The sequence below is a fragment of the Cyprinodon tularosa genome, unplaced genomic scaffold (genome assembly GCF_016077235.1).
Source record: "Cyprinodon tularosa strain WSP-4 unplaced genomic scaffold, ASM1607723v1 ctg124, whole genome shotgun sequence".
Lineage (NCBI taxonomy): Eukaryota > Metazoa > Chordata > Actinopteri > Cyprinodontiformes > Cyprinodontidae > Cyprinodon > Cyprinodon tularosa.
In genome coordinates this window covers 3,005,819-3,028,185 of record NW_024038048.1, presented here as the reverse complement: position 1 = coordinate 3,028,185, position 22,367 = coordinate 3,005,819, and the positions used below count along the sequence as shown (strand labels likewise).

The 22,367-nt window shown below is 37.6% G+C and overlaps 2 protein-coding genes across 2 annotated transcripts in view; one reads left to right on the top strand and one right to left on the bottom strand.

The window, feature by feature from the left end:
• Positions 1-1,218: 1,218 nt before the first annotated feature.
• Positions 1,219-6,192, top strand: tpt1 (tumor protein, translationally-controlled 1). Its single transcript, XM_038276378.1, has 6 exons — positions 1,219-1,374; positions 1,888-1,961; positions 5,120-5,304; positions 5,402-5,507; positions 5,595-5,711; positions 5,797-6,192. The coding sequence occupies exons 1-6, from the start codon at positions 1,347-1,349 to the stop codon at positions 5,797-5,799; spliced, it is 513 nt and encodes a 170-aa protein (XP_038132306.1). The 5' UTR covers positions 1,219-1,346; the 3' UTR covers positions 5,800-6,192.
• Positions 6,193-9,098: 2,906 nt separating this feature from the next.
• Positions 9,099-22,367, bottom strand: part of LOC119777427 (general transcription factor IIF subunit 2-like) — an 80,538-nt gene continuing 67,269 nt past the window's right edge. Inside the window, exons 5-8 of the mRNA XM_038276296.1 lie at positions 20,809-20,890; positions 17,565-17,661; positions 12,912-13,055; positions 9,099-9,452 (exon numbers count right to left, since the gene is read on the bottom strand). Coding sequence (XP_038132224.1) covers positions 9,324-9,452; positions 12,912-13,055; positions 17,565-17,661; positions 20,809-20,890 — 452 coding nt within the window. The 3' untranslated portion in view covers positions 9,099-9,323. The remainder of the gene's footprint in view (positions 9,453-12,911; positions 13,056-17,564; positions 17,662-20,808; positions 20,891-22,367) is intronic.

Here is a 22,367-nt window from a genome sequence, read left to right as displayed (position 1 = left end):
ATGACAAAGGTGTCCAAGCTTTCAGCTGATAAATTGACCAAACACATGGGAACAATCAGTTGTGAAATGGAACAGAGGACATGGTTATACAAAGTAACAAATAAAACAAGCTTTTCTGTCCTGCTTCCATTCATCTAGTGCCCCTAAATGAAATCCAGTCTAACCAATAGCCTGCAGATAATAATTAGTGAGTTTGTGTCCAATCTATTTAGAGTAGGCATCCCCAAAGTCAGCCCTCGAGGGCTGCTGTCCTGCAGGTTTTATTGGTTTTGTTTCTTTAGCTCAGCTGATACTGATGATTGCAGCTCAGTGAAATCCTGTTAATCAGCAATCAATGAAAATCAGCTGTGCAGAACCAGGGAAACTTTTAAAACCTGCAGGACAGTGGCCCTCGAGGACTGACTTTGTGGATGCCTCGTTTGGAGCATGAATTTACAGCTCATATTTGAGGCCATTTAATCTTTGTTAGAAACCATTACCTAACCCACTGCATTAGTGATAGGGATCTCTGATGCAGTGGGTTAGGTAATAGAGGTGGGGGGCATTATTTTCTCTTAAGCAGGGACAGTAAAGCTGGTCTGAGTTTGGAGCTGGACATGTCTAACTACATTCTGATCATAAAACTAAAATGTTAGAGGCAGGAAAGGGCCACCCCAAGTCCAAGTAATAAATAATGAATAAATGATGTTTACAGAAACTCACCATGATTGCACTTATAAAAGGCAATATTTCAGTCTTTAAATGTGCAAAGGTTTGGAGACATGTAAAGATTTGCAGCTCAAATTTCAGTAAAATATGATGCAAAATAGTGCCTGGTGATAAAATACTTTTTAGTAAAAAAATCTCAATAGTAAAACTTTTCTTTCCAATTCCTATTTTTTTCACCTTATTAAATTCTAACATGATCCAAAAAGTATGCAGGATTTGAAGGGGTATGGATTATTTTGAAAAATAAACTTTAATTGCTTAAATTCCAACTTCAGAGCTTCTGTCTTGAAAAAGGGGAAATTGCAATTTAAAATTTTAACTCTGACTGTTAAAGAAAATAATTTTGACTTCACTTTCCTATTTTTATCTGTTTTGATGCCATTAAAAAAACAAAACAATTTGGAACAGTTTAGATCTCAAGTGCTAGAACATTCGCAGGAATGAACACCGTTGCAGTACTATTGTTGGCCACCGCTCCGGAGTGGCAGTAGAGCAAGTGGCCGGAGTTGAGTCATGGTGACGTCGGCAGGATGTAAGTGCTGCGGCTCGCGGCCTGATCGTTCTTTTTACTCTGCCGTGCTGTAGAAGCGGTCGGCCTTCTCTCTTTCTCTGAACCTTTTAACATCCCAACAGCAAAAATGATCATCTACAATGACATAATCACCGGTAAGTGGTCGCCAATGAAGCGTTTTCTAAGTATTTAGGTCAGGTTGCGGTTGGTGAAGTTTTATTCAGTTCCCTTTAGATTGTGTAGTTAGCTAAGCTAGCCGGCTAACTCGTGTGTATCGTGATTGAGAAGTTAGCGCAAAAAAGGAAGGAGGGAAAAAAAATCACCGGCTATTTAAAGGGTTACTCCCTGTATTGTTCAGTTGGTTCAGATAGGTGATTTAACTACACCCATGGTTATTTCTCAAAGTTACAAGTTTGTTAGTTTTTGTAACAATGCGTCGGAAACTGTTAGCTGGACAACTTTAAACTAAACGGTTAAATTAGACGTGATCGTGGGTGCAAGTTTCAGTGAATGTGGCCTTTCAGGCTCATGTAGCTGCCTGTCTTAGCCACCAGCAGGATGGATGACTCTTAAACACAGTATGAAACCAGACGGGCTGTGTTTCAATGCTGATGGATGACGCACCCAATTGGTCTTTGCTTTGTGTTAAATGCCTCCTTTCCCAACAGGTGATGAGATGTTCTCGGACATCTACAAAATCAAAGAATCTGAAAACGGAATCTTCTACGAAGTTGAAGGAAAGGTGAGTTAAAAAAAACAAACTAAATATATATATTTATATTTGACTATAGACCTTTAAGTTTGTTGTTTTAAAGCAGAGAAGCAACGTGCAGGGCGGAGGGTTTGTCTGCTCATAGGACTCCACCCTATAGGTTAAAGATATGTTTTGTGTAAAAAAATAATAAATAAGAATTACCAGGACAAGAGTCTTCAAGGTTTTCCAGGCCAATGATATAAAAAAGTCTAACCAACCAAAACTTTAGCAACCCCCATGCAGTACCTCTGTGGACCCCTAGGGTTTGTGTACCCCCTTTTGGAGACCTCTGCCATAGGGCATTGGATCCCAAAGTTTGGGTCCTTGATCAACCAGAATGAGGTCTTGATACCACCATAGAAGTTAACAAGGACAAACATTAATGTTAAAGTGATTACCCATATATAAGCAACTGTTTTGTGGCTTTTTTTTTTTTTTTTTGTAATTACATCTTTCACTAATTTATTTTTGTGGGAGGGGTTGAATACAAGCATCTGGTTTGATCCCCACAGCCTCCACTCTGGGTTCCTGAGCAAGACCATTAACCCCTGATTGCTCCCCAGATGGTGAACAATGGCAGCCCACTGCTCTCCAAAGGGATGGGTTAAAATGCGAAGAACAAATTTCCTCATTGTCGGACAATAAAGGGATTTGCATTTAAAACTTGATTGCAATGGATTATCGCCCTGTCGTACCCTATCTTTAGCTTTGATCACAAGATCAAAGATTTCCTATCCTTCATAAACAATCTTTGAGTAAGATTAACGCCATACTATATAGAAATAAAACATTTGTAGAAGCTAATTGAGATCTTGGGCCTAGATCATGAAGATTGTAGAGTCTGAGCAATGCAAAGACTTCTCCAGCTCATCCCAAAGAGTCTCAGTGGGGTAAAGGTTGATGCCATTGTTGGCATAACAATCAATATGGGACGCAGTACCAACTGGACCCTAAACATTGACCCTCTGTTTCTGTGCTCCCGTGGGGTGTCCGTCACGCTAAAGGGCCCTCTCAAACCATAGTGGTAGGGTGAGTGGACAATTGAGCTCTTGAAGTCATATCCTGGCTTAAACATGTATATAAATGTATTCTTTTTTTCCAACTATATTGTGCCAAAATTTAGAAAATTTCTATTTAAGACAAAATCTTAAAAGTCTTAAAATCGGTTTTCATTCATCTTATGCGGGCCAGTTAATTATAAGTCAGCTTGTACATCTAAATTCAGCCAATCGTATATCAATAGCCATCTGTCAATAAATTTTTTTCAGTCATAGCATCTTGAGTCATATGTCGCAGCTGATGTATGCAACGGTTGGAATAAGAAATAGGAATCAATTCCTTTCCCATTGAGTTCCGCCCCAGTGTTCACATGGATGGATGTCAGTAGCTACGTTTACATGGACACAACTAATCGGATTGAAGGCCTGATCAGATCAAAAATGTTTAATGTAAACATGTCAGACTGAAGATTCTAATCCGATTCGGTCCGATCGGATCTAAATTTAATTCCGAATGAGAGACGTGGTTTTTGCCGATCGCCATTCCGATTGGCGTCCATGTAAACACCCATTCGGATCTTAAGAGTAAAATAATCTTCACTGCGCATGTGTGCGACGTCAGCGTGACGTTTTTCTGCCTTGTCAACAACAGGAAACCACCGGTCGCTCTCGCTTTGAACAACATGGCGGGAGGAGTCTAGGAACGCCGACTTCTACACTCAAGTTCATTTAAAGCTGCAGGAAGCAGGAATTTATCCTCTTCCTCTTTTCTCTCTCCACAGCCCACTCGCTCTCCCACGCCGGTTCAATCGCTCATTCTCTACATTTTCTCTCGTACATTTCGATGCCAAGCGCTTTTTTCCTCCTCTCTCCTTTTTTCTTTCCGCTCGCTCCGAGCGCATCGTTTGTCAGGCCTCTCAAAAACCAGACGCAGACAGAACTGCCAAGTTTGGCAGGAAGTTCTGCGCATGCTTAAAAGATTTAATCTGATCCAACGCTTGGTACATGTATACACACGTCATGATCGGATCATTTCATTTAGTGTCCATGTAAACGGAGATTTTGAATTTCAGATCAACCAAGGTTTGGATCGGATCGGGGAAATTTTGTGCATGTAAACGTAGCTTGTGTCTTCGGCAGGCGTGGAGCTAACAGAACTGGCAGCGTTGTGAGGCAAGGGCTCAAACATGCACGGCTGTAAGCCTTCACCAACCCGCTGTCCATAGCGTTCCTTAACAGTGTTGTTTCTAAGTCACGATTTAGTGCTACTTGGTCCCAATGGAATTTCCCATTGGGAACCTACTGCTAACTGGTTAGCAAGAGGCTTCAAACAAACTGGCCACAACCAAACTTGCTTGCAAACCTCCGCCACAACAATCCAGCCTCCTTGATAATCAACCAATCAGATTAACTTTATTCACTCTTATAAAGAGTGAATAAAGTGCACCACTTGGGAGAATTTGGAAATGCAACATTTGGAACAGCTGCTTACCTACGTTTTTAAATGGTGAGTCTAATATCCTGGAGTTCTGCAGCTGGTGTAACAGCGAACTAGTAAGTTCTGCTTGTTTGCTGCATCTTTGTCACACTGACAGAAAACCACAAGTTAATAAGAATGGGAAAAAAATCCCTAAACTGAAGTTAGTTTTATTTGACCATATACATTTATTTTTTAGCAGGGGACAAATGTTTGTCGTTTCAACCTGCCCCAGCCATGCACATGTGATGGCACTGTGTTGCCATGGTAACATCTGCTTTCCTTTTCCAGTGAAGCAAAGAGTCTCTTTAGTACAGGAATCTCCACTTTTTGCATTGGAGGTTGATAAAGTTTTAATTGTGGAGGAAAAAATGGAATCCGACTGCAGGCCACCTCCTCAGCGTTGCTTTCTGAGAAAGGATGACCTCTGACCCTAGTTGGCCTTTCAGTTTTTGTTCGCTTCTGTCAGTGAGCCCCAAAGCAGCTGTGGCTACAATGTAGCTTGCCACCATCAGTGTGTGTGGATGGATGAATCACTGAATGTAGTGTAAAGCGCTTTGGTCAAGTCTCCTGACTTGAAAAAGCGCTATATAAGTACAGGCCATTTATCATTTTGTTCCTCGGGTTTAATGTCATTTTTTCTAACCTTGATTGGTTCCACCTTTTCCCAGACCGTGTCGAGGAAAGAGGGGTTCGATGACGCTTTGATCGGAGCCAACGCCTCAGCTGAGGAGGTGACCGAAGGCACAGAGGATTGTGTAATCTCTGGTGTGGATATTGTTCTCAACCACCATCTGCAGGAGACCAGCTTTGATAAGAAGAGCTACATGGCTTACATCAAGGATTACGTGAAGGCGTGAGTATCCCAGTGTTTCTCCTGTAATTCATCTAAATGTGAGCCCTGTATAGCTTTTAAAGTGCTGATTGCTGGAAGATGCCGTTTGCATGTCTAGGATCAAGGCCAAGCTGCAAGAGTCCAACCCTTCAAGAGTGGACCAGTTCATGGCTGATGTCCAACCAGAAGTTAAGAAGATCCTGGGAAACATTAAGAACTACCAGGTAGCAACAGATGAATTAAGAACAAACTTTTTATTGACATACTGTCTTGGTTATGCTTCACTGAGGCTTTTTATTTTTTTTTTTAAGTTTTACACAGGAGAGTCCATGAACCCAGAGGGCATGATTGGCCTGCTGGACTACCGTGAGGATGGAGTGACACCATTCATGCTTTTCTTCAAGGATGGCCTGGTGGCTGAGAAATGCGTAAGTTTTTAGTCCTAATGCTTCACTAACACGTCTCATTAACTGGACAGAAACTGACCCGCCTCCTTTTTTTCCTTTTCTACAGTAACTACCCGGATGTATATCTGCTGTTCAATTGACTGCTGATCCCCCAAAACGCAGACTTGAAGGAGCGTTCTTTTTTTGCATCGTGCCTGGATGGACATTTGGGCTGAAGCACCAGTTATCTACGGGGAATCTTCTGCCATTCTCACCAAATACAATTTTTAACTTTTTTTTTTTCTTTCTGCAGTATTCGGTTTTCTTTTCAGGACAGGGCTCATGTTAAAAAGGACAGAAAGAGAAGCTTGTGAGACTGACTGCAAAGCAGTTGTTTTAGCAGCAATCCATACGGTTGAACATCCACAGCCGTCATCGTGCTTGGGTTTATGGTTGTTAAACTAGTCCATCTTCAATGCAAAGACTTCAGGTTCAATTTGAAAATAAAGTACCTCTACTTTAAGTTTCTCTTCTGCTTGTTTTGTTTAATGGGGAAAAATAAACTTGGTTTACTGTAAACCTGCTTTGTGAAACAGACCCAAGTTTTCTAAACTTGAAAACTGAGTTTTCCTCAAATCAGTCTCCCACAATATGATAGATTGATCCACTACTGTTCAAGCAGTAAACTAGTTTTGCCCCTTTAATGTTATCATGGTTAAAAGAATATGGCAGGCTGTTTAGGTATTAGTCTGAAATGTGTTTCTCAACCAAAAAAAACATTCTGGATGTGGAGAGATCCCCATATTCCTATAGTTACTGGTTGTAATTTGTATTTGGATCAGAAAAAACTTAAAACTCAGTTTGCAAACTTGGGTTAGTTCAATTCCATGTAGGATTTCAGTCGGAATTTATTAAACCTCCTTTGTGAAACGGGCCTTATGATTTTTGTTAAGGTTTATTTAAAAAAAACAACTTCAGTTTCTGTCAACATTTTAATTCTCCATGATTTGATAAATGAAAAGAAAAACTTATCCTGGATCTTGGAGGCTGTCCAGAGGATAAGGAGCTGAAGGGTGTTCAAGCTGACCTGCCTCAATGCCACACTGCATTATATGTAGGGCCAGAAACTGAACTCTACATTGAAACCTTTGAGTAGTTTAAAAAAAAATCCTTTAAGCTGCTCAAACTGGGAAGATACATTTTAGACTAAGACTTGATCAAAATTGCTGAGCTTATGTATATTTAATGCATGATAGCAGGGGAAATCCAAGCTGATGGAAAAATATCTTCAGGTTTAAGTTCTTAAATCTGTAGTTATCCATATGGTAAATGGAGGTGAAAATGCAGGTCTGAGTTCATATATAATATATACATACAGCAGATCCTACAGCTACATCTTCTGCCAACCGAAGCTTTAAGTTTTGGAGTCAGAAATCCTAAAAATCTGCAAAGTAAAAGAATCTCAAAGCGAGTCACAAAGCTGCCTTATTACCATAAGCGTACATGAACCCAATGAGTGGAAATCAAATTTCCTAAAGATGTGATTGGATCAAGTAAGATGCTATTCTTTATATGTTCTAAAACCACTTTCTAACTCCACTGTGTTTTGGCCAACAATCACATGTTCAGTTTTCCTGTTTTGTTTTTTTTTGTGTAGCATTAACTTTTAAATCAAAGGCACACAATTAACTGCAACCATAGATCTCAAGACTGTAGAACCAACACTTGATCTGCAAAGCTTAGCTCTGAGTTGGGTAGTAACCAGTTACGTTAAATATTTTGAAAAGGAAAAGTTTAAAGCTATATTTTTGTGAAGTTTCACAACTTGTATTCAAGTAACATTTTTTGGCTGCTCTGATTAACCTTTTTTTTTTTTTTTTTTTTAAAGTCATATGCATTCACACTACATAACTACATAATTTCTAAACTTAAGTTTTTACCAAGTACTCTTTATATTTTTAATATTGAGTCATTTTTTTGGATGACTACAAGAATAAATAAATTTTAGGCAGTGCTACTTTAATTTGAGTACAATTTTTGGGCTCTAACCGCCTCACATGAATCTGATGGATAATTCTGTAGGGAACTGAAGATATGGGTGATTACATAAGGCATTCCAAATTGCAAACGATCCATGAACAAGGATCAGAGATAAGACATGTTTAAGTTGCTGAAACAACCGAGAAAATATTTAATAGTGATGGGTTAATGAGGCATCTTGAAGCGTTTGGACACATTGCCAAACTATTGATACTGTCTCAGAGAATACTGACACCTGCTGGACATTTAAAGACACTACAGGCAGTTCATTTGACACTAAACTGAATTGATTTGATGACCTAGTACACTGATATAATTTTAAGTTATTGTAGGTTATATTATATATCTATGTTTGAATTGAAAATATCTTTGATATTTTTAGATTCACTCAATAAATGTAAATATATATCATAATGTGGACATTTAGGGTAAAATGAATGATACTTGTGGACAAGGTTTTGAAATCATGTTTTTGAAACAATAAGTACAGTAACAACAGTAAGTAACTAAGTGTAAATTTGAAATTAACTTTACTTCAGATAAGTTGAGTGATAAGAGGAAAAGGATGACACGAGAAATATAAAGCAACAGCTGAAATGTTCCTATCCTTTTAGGCTGCTCTAAAATTCTTGATAATTTTAATGATAAACCCCAAAAAAGATGAGACATTTTTTTAACAGATGCATTATGTTAACAGAAACGTTTTAAAGCACAGTTTAGTGAGGCAGTCAGTTAGAAACATCTGTCACATTTCTTGAAACGACCGAAAGTGTTTTTGTCTATGGGCTCCACACATGCAATGAAACATCACTATTATTTTATGATGGGAAGGTCATGGATGTCGGCCATGGCACTTTTCCTTTTATTTAAATGTAAATAAATCGGAGAAAAAATTCTTAGCATTTAATAGCTAAGATTAAAAAATTTAACCTTTCAAAAAAAGTCTTTTTTTTACAGGACTAGATTCGTCTACATGAGGATTATCCAAATGGGTTGATCTCATCCTGATCAAATTTGTACTATTTGCAGCTGAAAAACCCCATTGATGAGGGGTTCAGATGTATCTGCTCCGCCTGACTAAATGCAAATATTTTTAAAGCTGTAATCAATGTCATAAAATGAGTTTCCAGCCATTCTGCTCCTTAATCTTTGACTGAAAATGCAGCATCTGCTTTATGGTAAGGGCTAAAACCTGGAAAAGAAGGAGATTTTAATCACCGGAGACATTTTAACATGTTGATCGAAGTAAAAATTACTAATAGCTGCACTGCTTCCTGATAACAGCTGGAACAGATTTTCTTTCCCATCAGCTCCAGCTGAGCCTCGTCTGCGGTGTGAAACACCTGCCTGACTCAACCTGGCGGCTGCATGAGATTCAACAAGTTCAAGAGACACAGATGGTCGTCGCATTGCTGTTCTCTAACAGGTTTAATCCAGAATACAAATAATATTCACAACAAAGCAGCAAAAGAAATATTACATCAATCCAAATAGTAAATTAATCATGTTAAACATTAGACATGATTTTAACAGATAAGAAAAAACACAAATAACTCAAAGTCTCGACCCGTATAATTGAATGAATCCTCTAAATGAACAGGCATGCTGATGAAGCTAGGGGCTCTTCTCCTCTTCCTCGCCCGGCTGGTAGTGTCGGTACTCTGGCTTCAGCTCCCAGGTGCTTTTATGCGCTCCTTTGCGATTGCATGTACCGATTTCCCTCATGATTTCTTTCAGGTAGGTCTGCATGGGACAGAGGAAAACACTTAATGCTGCCATCTTTAATGGAGCCACAGACCAATATATTAACCTCGTTATAAAAAGGACTTGACATTAATCCATCTTTGTCAGTTTTTGCTCATTAACAGATCAAAGAAATTTCTCTCCAATTAAATTAGAACAAATATTTTTGCTTCAGGTTTACTTTTCAAACCTGACTGATAAAGTAATCTTTATCCTTTGGATTGCATTTAATTGGCCTCCAATTAAATGCAATATCAAATGACAGTAGGGTGACAAAAAGTTAGTTTGAAGGCGTTGGGTCTCTGCTGAATCATGGCCCATGACTTTATTTACAGGAGGAAAACATGGACTATGGTTAAAATGCAACGGTCGTCTATCCAAAAGGTATTGAAAGGAACCAAGAAAATTTTTCTAAAACATATCTTAAAAACATGTAGATGATCTACAAGGCTGTCTGGGAGAATATCGTGAGCTCTGATAAGGCAAACCAATTCTGAGAGTGAAACATAGTGGAGTTGATGCTCTGGTATATCATTACATATTACATAGTAATAACATATTTAAAACAAACATTTTTAAAGCTTGTTATTAGATACAAAAAATATAGAACAAAAAAAAAAACTAATTTGCTTAAGTAAAAGGACCACTCTCTAATGGTACCCCCTGTTACTATTGATAGGGCGGAACTATTGAATAGTAATACTAGGGGCAGGGTAGCTCAAGTCATTCGTCCTGCAGACAGGAAGCTTGGGTTCGTATCCCAGCTGGGGGGAATGAGCTGCTAGTGTGGGTCCTTAGGCAAGACTCTTCATGCTAATGCCTGCTTTGGGGGAGTGATGGCTAGTGGTTAGGGCATTACGCTTGGAAACCTGAGGTTCTGAGTTCAAGCCCCACTCCCACAGGCTGCCACTCTGGGTTCCTGAGCAAAAGCGCTTAACTATCACACTGCTCCCCAGGCAAACAATGGCAGCCCACTGCAGAGAGTTCATTTTATTGCTCTGTACTTGTGACAACAAAACAATAAAACGCTGGAAAAAATTATACCTCAAACCTCTGTTTGGAAAATCAAATATAAATCCTGTCCATCAAGAGTGGAGTGCAGAGAAGAAGAAAGGAACGAGTCAGAGATAGGACGGGTTGAATGAAAAATCCAGCTCCACAATAACGTAATTTCCTTTTAAATGGCAGAAATCACATCTAATGCTGGATTTATCAACAGGCTTCTGTATTTTTGGTAATTCCTCTGCCTCCTATATAAGTCCTGTTATCATCACACCAGCAGCACATTATGTTGATTCCTAGTTCCACATTTTATTCCCTGTTGTTGCTTTTTATTTATTTACTTTGATTCCTTATTTTAATTCCTTTAAAATGTTTCTTCTGGCCATGCAAATGATTGCAACCGCCCTATAGTACCAGTATACATATACAGGCGTGCAGCAGGATGATCTATAAAAGCTCAGTTTTGACCTTAAATGTGTAATTTACACATTAAAACACACCAATGTGGCACAATTAGAGTCGATTTACAGTGATGCAAAAAACACTCATTACCAGAATTCTTTTTTGCATAAACATTAAAACTAGTTTCATCTGAAATATCCAAATGTGAGAACAAAGGCAAAAAAAAAAGATGTAAGAAGCAAATATCTTAAAGCAGCAAAAATGTGCGAATTATTCATAGAGCCACAGAGCATAACACAGAATAAAGAAAAGAAAATGTTTGAAAAAGATTGAAGAACTGGTCATCTGTCAAGTTTAAGCAAAAAATAAATAAAAGTTGTCCTCATATTCTCTAACCAATGTAGCAGTGATCCCTACTTATATGAAGGCTCTTTAAAATGAGGCTTTATGTCACGGTGAGATTTACCTGTAAAATGAAATCAGCGCTTTTTAAATTTATTTCCAAAATGAAACCTGTTGAATCAAGATCTGGGTAACAGCACTCAGACACATTAGGCCTTAATAAATTAAACATGTCAGCAGCTCAAAGGGACATTTATAATGCTGGCTCTGTTAAATTATAATATTCAAGAGTTTTTGCTTTGATCTTTGCAGCCTAACTCTAAAATCAGACTAATGTTAATCTGATTCTTCAGCAAAACACATCCAAAGTGTTTAGTAAATAAAAAGAACTAAACATTACATTATTCATAATTCAAATTATGAATTTAAGCACCTTACTATTGCCTCATTTAAATCCATCTCCTCCATTTCTGTGTGATATTTCAGACCATGTCTTAATGCAAGTGTCACTCAGGGCCAATTCACAGGTGATGAGTGACTGGAAGGGCTACCGATACTGACCTATGAACTGGAGGGGTCAGAGTTCACCTAAACGTCATACACATATATATTTTTTTTTCATTTCTAATGTCCTTTTAAAATCTCCTTAAATGCTTAAAGACTGTGTATCTTTGGATCTGTAACTGCTGGTTTTTACTTCTAAAAATCAGAAATAACAAAGATATTACAAATAAAGATATATACTGTACTGTATATACTTACCAGTCTAATAATAAAGTTGAGAAAAGAGAATCGGTTTTACATCTGGCTTCTTCTTTCGGCCTGCTCCAACGATCAAACTAATTTCCATGATTGACTCTTATTTTCCCTCAATCCCTTTCATGTTTTCTCTTTTTATCCTCCTCAGAAGGTTTAAACTTTTTCCTTTCCTCAGCCATGACCAAAAGTCGAGCAGTTGGAAAAACCGTAGAGCAAAAGCCTTAGCTCCATGACTATATAAGAGCCTGTGTCCGTAAAACGATACATTCTTCCAGGTCCCATGACCTGGCCAACGACGGTGCGTCTTCTCCCAACTTACATAGGTGGTATTTCTAGAGGGGATAGTGTCGGGCACTGTATATTGGCATGAAGAATCATTTAAAATAACTCATATGCATCAAATAAAAACATCTTTAAACTGTGGATGTTATACCCCAGAATGACCACAAGATGTCTCTGCCGAGCTGATAACCCTTCAGCCTCTCCACTCATGGTCAACAGTGATGTGCTTCAAAACTTCTCATAATGGACATTTTGGTTACTTTAGTTCAGTCAATTTGAGTGTTGGCCAAGTGCTTTGGGAGGGAAACGGTGGAGTGGAGTGTATCGGGGCGTTTGACTCCTACTCAGCTGATGGTTATGCAATCAGTGGCAATCAGAGGGAGAGGAGGACCTTGAGGTCTCATCTGCACCTACACGTTGCTGTTCACTGAGAGCTGGATCGAGTCCAGAGCGCTGTATCGATTTGTCCTGTGTGTGTCTACGTGTGCACACTCCGGTCCAAATTTCCGCCACAACACATTGTGTGATTAGGCACGGACGTCATGCTGTGGGCGACTGGTTCGGATTTAACAATGCAAGGTGGAAAGTGGGCAGGTGTGTGTGTCTTTTTTGTGGTCTCTTCAGTGATAATGTGAAGTGTAGTTTGAATGCTTTTATATGCGTGCTGCTCACCACAGGCTGTTTGGTGATGTCCACCAGGTCCTTGAAGCTGTAATACTGATGCTTCTCAAAGGCAGAGAACAGCATGTCCAGAACCACCTGTCGATCAGCCCTCACCATCTTCCCCTCTGACTTCTTCTTCTTCTCAAACTCCAGCTGAAAAACAAACAAAAAAAAAAATTACCTTTTTTCTTTAAACATTAATGTACGACAACATGTAATCCATAAACTTCAGTAATCTTTCAATGAGGTTTTATGTGGCAGACACTAGTAGTGACATAACTTCAATTATACTTAATTTTCAGATAATCTTCAATTTCATCATTTTAATTACACACTAGTAGTGTTTAATTGAAAAGTGGAAGTAATTCAGAAAAGTGCAGCACATCTTCCAAATTTAGAAAACTTTGAAATCCTCTTTTTCATTTGCATTAGTTTTACTAAAACTTGTCTAAATCTGCAAAACATGAACGAAGCTCCAAATCATCAGACTTGATCCACCATTATAAAATTTGCTTTCGTTGCATAATTGTAAACTTTAGGACAGAAAAAGATAACATTTCAGAACATTTTCTGGAAATAAAAGTGTTAGAAAAATGTATAAAATAATGCTTTAATAATAACCAAGAAAAAACATTTAACTTTAAAACCATAATTGTTATTGCAATAAAACTTACAGTACTAGCATTTATTTTATTACCTGCATTAAAAAAAACAAAAAAACTGCTCAGTTATGTCATTTCTACCTAACTTTAGACCCACAGGCTGTAAACTGAGAGCCAATCAGTTGGATCACTAATCAGAGACGCAGCAGAAAGGTCCAGAAGCTGCATGGATCTGCAGCAGAGGTTAGAAAACATGTAACCAGGTCAACTAATGCATCTTACACTAAGGCTGAGACTAACGATTATTTTGCAAATCGACTAATCTGTCGAATTATTTTTTGGGTTAATCAATTACTAATCGAATAACTGAAGGTTCCTTAAAGAACATGTTTCATAATTTTAGACCAGGTGAAATTAAATCTTTTTCACTTCTGGATAGAGCATATTGACAGACGAAAATATTTCTGTCATCTTAAATTAAAAATTTTTAAACAATTTTGTTATAATTCCTGCTCTAAGTGGATAGCTCTGTCAGCTAAAGGCATATTTTAGAGTCTCCATACTCCAGTTAATGATTAAGCGATTACTAAATTATTTGATTATTTCAATAATCAATTAATTACGATTAATCAGATTAATTATTTCAGCCCTAGTTGACACAAAACATGTAGCAAATATTAGAGAATATGCTCTGGCGAGTGTAAGTCAAAACCATTTGATCTACTGTAACATACAGTTCCAATGGTTTAACATGGTGCTGAAAGCATTATGCTGTGGGGTCAGAATAGGGAAAATCTAGATATATATGCAGACAATCTACATGCAATCGTAAAGAATTTGTGGTATTTTCTCCAAAAAATAAGTTTTTTCGTTAAAAACTTCATCAAATATTGGAAAAGCTGCTTCTACAAAAATGTATCGATTGAATCAGCAGAGTTGAAAACATATTCAGTCCAAAGACAAATTCAAAGTGTTTTGAATTAATTAAATAATTAAATATAAGGAAAATAAAAGCAGGTTAAATGGGAGTCAAGATAAAAGCAGGTAATGAAACAAATAAAACTAAACTAATAACACCTCAGTTGAACTTTAACAGTCAAAGACAGCTTTAAAAAAATGGTTTAACTTAGAATTAAAAGAACTCAGGCTTTCAGCTGTTTTAGTCTTCTGGGAGTTTGTTCCAGATAAGTGGATCACAGGAACTAAATCTAAACACTTCACACTTTCTCTTATGTATTTCTTATCAAGGCACTATATGTGGAGGATAAACTTATCTCATCTGAAAGTGGTTTGCTGCATGTTCTGAATTATCTGAAGTAGTTTTTTTTTCACTTTTTTCCCTCAACCTGAGGCAGATTAAAGTAGACTTAAGAGCATTTCTAAAAGCCACCGTCAGTGACGGCACTGAGAACACTTCACCCAAAAGGTCACGGCGTTCTGGTTTATGCAGCTCTAATGAATCACACCACAGAGCAAAACAAGGCAAAGCGTTCTATTTAAATATACTTAACATGCAGACGGTATGACATGCTCCCAGGGTCATTCTTTATGATCATAACCAGAGGGCTCTTCAGATGTTTTTTTTAAAGAAATATTATACCTAGATGTCAGAGAAACAATAAACCATGCTGCATTTATTGACTTCAAACCTCCACACTGAGCAGAAGGTCACAAGTTGAAAAAAATAATTATAAATCTGTAACTCTGCTTTTTCATTCATTTCATTCATTTACTATAAAGATTATGTGTAGCCTTTTTAACCCTCTGTCAAACAGACTGTTAAAGTTTTTCCTAAACCAATACAATATACCAAAAGAACTTAATCTAAAAAGCATTTTCTACTTCTTGTCCTGCTTAATCTACCAATGGAATAGTTTTATTTACATAGATTCAGAAAGATTTGCATTCTGACAAATAAAGCACCTTTTCTTTAATTCAGATGTAAAATATTAACACCATTTTATATAATTAATAGAATATTAGTAGATATAACTACTTTACTATTTGCACAGGTGCTAAAAATGAACTAGAAGCTGATCATAAAAAAATATTCTCCTTGTTGCAGTTCTTCAACATCAACTGATATATATTACCGTATTTTCACGACCATAAGGCGCACCGTACTAAAAGCGCAGTCTCAGTTATGTGTGACATTACTGTATTTAACACACACATAAGGCGCACCGGACTATAGGGCGCGGGTTTTATATACCGGTAAATATCCTCTACTACGTTTAAATACCTCTACTGTGTATTTAAAAATAGAGCGGGAGCAAAACTGAGTATGTTTGTGCTTTATTCATGTATTTATTACAAAGTATTAATCAGACCCATCAAAGTCCTCATCCTCTGTTTCTGAATTAAACAGCTGCGCTAAATCAGACATGCCAATTTCCCCTTCTTCGCTGTCAGAGTCACTTTCCGTGCCGTGCGGCTCCTCGGTAATGATGCCGGCTTTTGCGAAAGCTCGAACAACAGAGCCAGCAGACGCGTTAGTCCACTGTGGCGTAACTTGCCCGCTGCTGCCTTCCACTTTTCGTGAAACTGTGGTCTCCGTCTGTCATCCATCGCTCCCACGCCGCTCGCAGCCTTACTTTGAACAGCCGGTTCACACCGATGTCGTGCGGTTGAAGTTCCTTTGTCAGACCCCCGGGATAACGGCGAGCACAGCGTTCATTTGATTGACCTTGCTTTTCACATCGGCTGTGAGATGGGCACGCATGGAGTCACAGATTAACTGCGATGGTGATGCGTAGAAAAAACCACCTGGTCTCCTCACATACACCTCCCTCAGCCACGCTTTCATCATCTCCTCATCCATCCAGCCCTTTTCATTTGCCTTAATAACAACTCCAGCTGGAAAAGTCTCTTTAGGCAAAGTCTTTCTCTTAAAAATCACCATAGGCAGCAGTTTCTGTCCACGCCCACACTTCCCCCTTTAAAGTTCTCATGGAGGTCTCAACAACGTCGCAGTAACAACACATATAGGGCGCGCCGCACATTTTGAGGGGAAAAAAAGACGTTTATATGCGCCTTATAGTCGCGAAAATACAGTACTTTAACTGTGCACATATAGTCAACAACTGTTGTCTTATTGTCATTTAATAACTATTTGGTTGGAGGTTAGTCACTTGCCTCTTGAACAGTCATTGGCGTTTGGTGTATATGCACTTTAAAGGTATAGAGGACTATATTTTCCGGGTGGATCATCTAAATAAGTGGTCCTCCTCTGTAAATCATTCCGGTGATGTTTACGTAAGGCCATCCTAGGTGCTCGTCCGCAGTTGGCTATGTTTTCTTCGCATGCTCACTTTCAGGTGTATATCTGTGGTGAGTCATTGAAGCTCACCTTACTCACCGCAATTCTTTGAAAATGGCCGAGGGTCGTAAGAGAAAAAGTGTCGACGAAGTGTATGAGAAGAAAAGGTGTATTCATTTACACAAATTTTTTAATTGGTGTCTTGTGTGTCTGGTTATAAGACTCACAGCCATGATGTTTGAAAAAAGTAAGAGAGACATAAGAGACTGCTTTAAAATTCAAAGTTTAAGTTACATTTAAAGAACTGTGTAACACTCCTCAATGAGCAGTTGATCCACTTCAAAAATCCTCCACTGTATTTTAAAGCTTTCAAAAATCTTGTAAAGCATATTTGTTGTATTTAAAGTGCCGATAAATCAAATGTATTATTGTTTTATATTATCATCATCAGAAAAGGAAAAAAAATACATATAATTTTATATATTGCACCTCTTAATAATTTTAAAACTAGGAGTTTTTAATCTAAGTAGATTGTTTCACCCAAATTGTCCAATTCTTCAAGTCATGCATCCATACATTTTGTCAGGAGAGGGATAGCAGGGATGCAAGAGAAAGGGGAAAAAACAAACATAGAAGAACTGTGAGAAAACGCATTGAACTTATATATAACAGACTTCTGTCCCCCACACTTCTGAAATCTCTTCTGAAAATGGCATCCATGGCATCATATCGCCACCACACACTTCAGTTCTGAACCAAACTGGTGACACAAACGCACATTCAGCTGGTGCTATGGCTTACATTGAAGTCGTGGTTGGCCACAGGCTTGAAGATGGTAGTGACAGCTCTATCCAGCTGCTGCGCCAAACGTTGAGGCTTGGCGGACTCAATCTGCAGCCTGACAAACAGACACCGAAAAAAAGAGAGAAAGGAGCAAAATGAGAAAGGCTGTGTCTCTGTGGATTAACTGATGTCAGGACTGACAGATGTGCCTGGTGGCAGGAAGGGCAACTGTCAGCATCTTCAGGTTCAACTCATCAAATGTATCTTGGCAGCTTCTTGCCTTAGAGATCCACTGGTTTCTATGATTCTGGTAACATTTTCACCCATTGGGCTTTATGTAATCCCTGTAGGGTGATTTCCAGTGAAATGGCTGCAGATTGTTTATGTACACACTATTTGACAGGGCAAGAAAAAACAAACAAAAAACTGTGATATTTGTATTTGTTCGTAAATATAAAACACTAAAGAGAAACAAAAAAAAAGTGTAAAATACATAAATATGTCAACAGCATAGTTGTCAGAGCCGATGACCAAACAGCTGCAGGACGCCTTCTCCACGCTTCCATCCCTGAAGTCTTTCCCTTTAAATTGCAGCGCTCCTCACTGATCTGAAGGCTGACACTGATACCAACCACCCGTTTGCCTCGGGTCGTACTGTAGCCGTACATCTCCCACAGAGATGCTGTTGCTATAGCAATGCCATCCACTAACTGTGGCTGGAAAAACATATTTCAGTTAAAAGGACACAGAGCAGTTCAGAAAATACCCAGAGTGGATTGTAGAGTTGTGTTGTACACAAACTAACATAATTAATCCTTTTAACACATAGGTTCATGTCTTGTTTTGGTGACACTTGAGCATCAAAAGAAGCAGCTTTGGCTACACGACAGACCTGCTTTCTCACTGTGATTAATATACAGGTGCTGGTCATAAAATTAGAATATCATGAAAAAGTAGATTGATTTCAGTAATTCCATTTAAAAAGTGAAACTTGTATATTATATTCATACATTACATACAAACTCATATATTTCAGATGTTTATTTTGTTTAATTTTGATGATTACAAATGACAACAAATGAAAATCTCAAATTCATCATATCAGAAAATTAGAATATTGTTAAAAGGTTCAAAATTGATGGCCCCTGGTGCCACACTCTAATCAGCTAATTAACTCAAACCACCTGCAAAAGCCTTTAAATGGTCTTTCAGTCTAGTTCTATAGGCTACACAATCATGGGGAAGACTGCTGACTTGACAGTTGTCCAAAAGACGACCATCGACACCTTGCACAAGGAGGGCAAGACACAAAAGGTCATCGCTAAAGAGGCTGGCTGTTCACAGAGCTCAGTGTCCAAGCACATTAATAGAGAGGCGAAGGGAAGGAAAAGATGTGGTCGAAAAAAGTGTACAAGCAAGAGAGATAACCGCACCCTGGAGAGGATTGTGAAACAAAACCCCTTCAAAAATGTGGGGGAGATTCACAAAGAGTGGACTGCAGCTGGAGTGAGTGCTTCAAGAACCACCACACACAGACGTATGAAAGACATGGGTTTCTGCTGTCGCATTCCTTGTGTCAAGCCACTCTTGAACCACAGACAGCGTCAGAAGCGTCTTGCCTGGGCTAAAGAGAAACAGGACTGGACTGCTGGTGAGTGGTCCAAAGTCATGTTCTCTGATGAAAGTAAATTTTGCATTTCCTTTGGAAATCAAGGTCCCAGAGTCTGGAGGAAAAGAAGAGAGGCACTTCATCCACGTTGCTTGAAGTCCAGTGTAAAGTTTCCACAGTCAGTGATGGTTTGGGGTGCCATGTCATCTGCTGGTGTTGGTCCATTGTGTTTTCTGAGGTCCAGGGTCAACGCAGCCACATACCAGGAAGTTTTAGAGCACTTCATGCTTCCTGCAGCTGACCAACTTTTTGGAGATGCAGATTTCATTTTCCAACAGGACTTGGCACCTGCACACAGTGCCAAAGCTACCAGTACCTGGTTGAAGGACCATGGTATCCCTGTTCTTAATTGGCCAGCAAACTCTCCTGACCTTAACCCCATAGAAAATCTATGGGGTATTGTGAAGAAGAAGATGCAATACACCAGACCCAACAATTCAGAAGAGCTAAAAGCCACTATTAGAGCAACCTGGGCTATCATAACACCTGAGCAGTGCCACAGACTGATCGACTCCATGCCACGCCGCATTGCTGCAGTAATACAGGCCAAAGGAGGCCCAACTAAATACTGAGTGCTGTACATGCTCATACTTTTCATGTTCATACTTTTCAGTTGGCCAACATTTCTATAAATCCTTTGTTTTTATTGGTCTTCAGTAATATTCTAATTTTCTGATATGATGAATTTGAGATTTTCATTTGTTGTCATTTGTAATCATCAAAATTAAACAAAATAAACATCTGAAATATATGAGTTTGTATGTAATGTATGAATATAATATACAAGTTTCACTTTTTAAATGGAATTACTGAAATCAATCTACTTTTTCATGATATTCTAATTTTATGACCAGCACCTGTATGTTTGAAGATAAGCCACATGCCAGTTTGTAGAACTTTTTTCGCAAGAGTTATGGAAGTTTATTATATTCTTAGAAAAACACATCTTGTGATTTCATGCAACTCTGCACTGATATTATTTCTCTTATTGTACATCCAAACCATCTTCGGTGGTTCTTGGATTTAGGTCTTTGAACAGTTTTAGATTTTATTCTTTTTATATATTTCCGATATTTAATTTTTATGATTTCACCAATCAATACATTTTTTTGATTGATTCTTTTTTTTCCACAGAGCAAAAAATTGAGTTTAGAGCAAAATATTATTGAAAAACATTGATCGTTGCTCTTTCCATAAAACTGCTGAATTGCTCATTCTTTTAATGCAGAAATCGAATTTCATTTTAATCAAAAACTGTAAAATATTGCCCCCCTATCAACACATTTCTTTTCATGGCTGCATTTTTTTTGCACAGTGCATCTCTAAAGTGACCCCATTCAAATTTGATGACATAAAAAAGTAAACACTGATCTTATATCCTTTACATTCAAGTTTTCATTCTTGAATTTGAGGGGGAAAAATCCAAAGTAAAAGCTGCAATATCCTGGTTGCATAATGAAGGTACTGGTTCAGCATCAAACCTTTAATTTATACCTCTTGACCATCTGTTTGTAACATTTTCCTGAAACTGTTTCCTTTCTATGCATTGGCTGAAGTTTGCAGAGGTCCTACAAGCCTCTGGGCTTCACTCACCTTTTCACCTTCATGTAGCTGTCAGAGACGACCGGTCGACATTCAGCTCTGTGCACCACCATCCCCTCCAGACTGATTTCATCTACAACAGAAACTGTGACTCAGCTGCTTCATCATGATTCAGACACACAGATTGATTCTGTTTAAGAAAAAAAAACACACTTCTTTTTTTGGCTTACAAGAACGATAAGAAAAGAAGAAATACTAAAATTCTAAAAGATTTCTATGAAAAAAGAGGTTTAAATGGCATTTAATGCATGTATGGTGTCCCCTCTTACTACTACTCTCTCCAGTAGTTGAGCATCAACATTTTCTACAAAATTCTTCTAATAGCATTAGTCTGCTTGGCTTCAAAACATCTAAGCATGCTCTGATCAAAGATAATGTAGAGATACTTTCTTATTATTTTTTTCAAGCTTGTATTTTTTCTGCTTAATTCAAACATTATGCTATAGTGAAAAATTATCTGAGATTTCATAGAGTATCTAATTTAATCTAATCCAATCTAATGTAACTATGGTGAAATGTAAAACCTGCTAAATAGTAAGTTTGGCATCAGGCTTTTTTACTTTTCGCTTCAATTTCATAAGGTTTTAACTGTAAAGGCCCTTTTACTAGCTTCATCCATGAATCAGTTACGCTACCCATATTTATCTATATCTATATATATATCTATATATCTATATATCTATATATATATATATATATATATCTATATATCTATATATCTATATATATAGATATATATATATATCTATATCTATATATATCTATATATATATATAGATATATATCTATATTTCTATATATATATATATATATATATATATATATCTATATATATCTATATATATATATATATATATATATATATATATATATATATATATATATATATTTCTGAATATCTATCTATATATCTATAAATATCTATATATAGATATATCTATATATAGACATGTATATATTTAAACAGATTGAAATCTGTTTAAATATCAAATTTGAAATGACTTTATTCATCTAACAGGGATTTCTTCAATGTGCTGTAGATGCTGTTTGCATTACTTAGGAAGGACCTCCTGCAGTGGCAGAATTGGAGAAGCCTCTGATTAAAGACACTCTTGCTTAGGGTTGAAAGATGTTTTTTCATATGATAAAAAACAAACAAAATATATGAAAAAGCTGCCATCTAAACGAGAATTCACTGGCAAGGACAGTAAAGAAAAAAAAAAAAGAGAGCATTAGGATTTAAATCGCCACCAGATTATAGTTTGTCGGTAACAGCAGGCAGACCTTAAATTTTTATCATATTATCTTTACAAAGGATTTTTTCAAACTGCTGCCTATATGTGGTCCTTTGTCTGCTGATAATTTAAATGTCATTTCAATATTTCCTGATCAAAAACATTAAACAAACCCCAGAAAAACAACATTAAAAGCTCAATTTGGAGGTATAGTATTGGAACTAATTTTATGGAACACGATCTGAGGGCTGCATGACTTGTATCTAAATCTGAAAGATGTATTGTTAAAAAAAACTGTCTTCCAACAATAAAAAA

Coding starts and splice junctions, on each gene's coding strand:
- tpt1 (XM_038276378.1), top strand. CDS start 1,347: ATGATCATCTACAATGACATAATCACCG. Junction 5,305..5,401: donor ATCAAGGATTACGTGAAGGC/GTGAGTATCCCA, acceptor TTGCATGTCTAG/GATCAAGGCCAAGCTGCAAG. Junction 5,508..5,594: donor GAAACATTAAGAACTACCAG/GTAGCAACAGAT, acceptor TTTTTTTTTAAG/TTTTACACAGGAGAGTCCAT.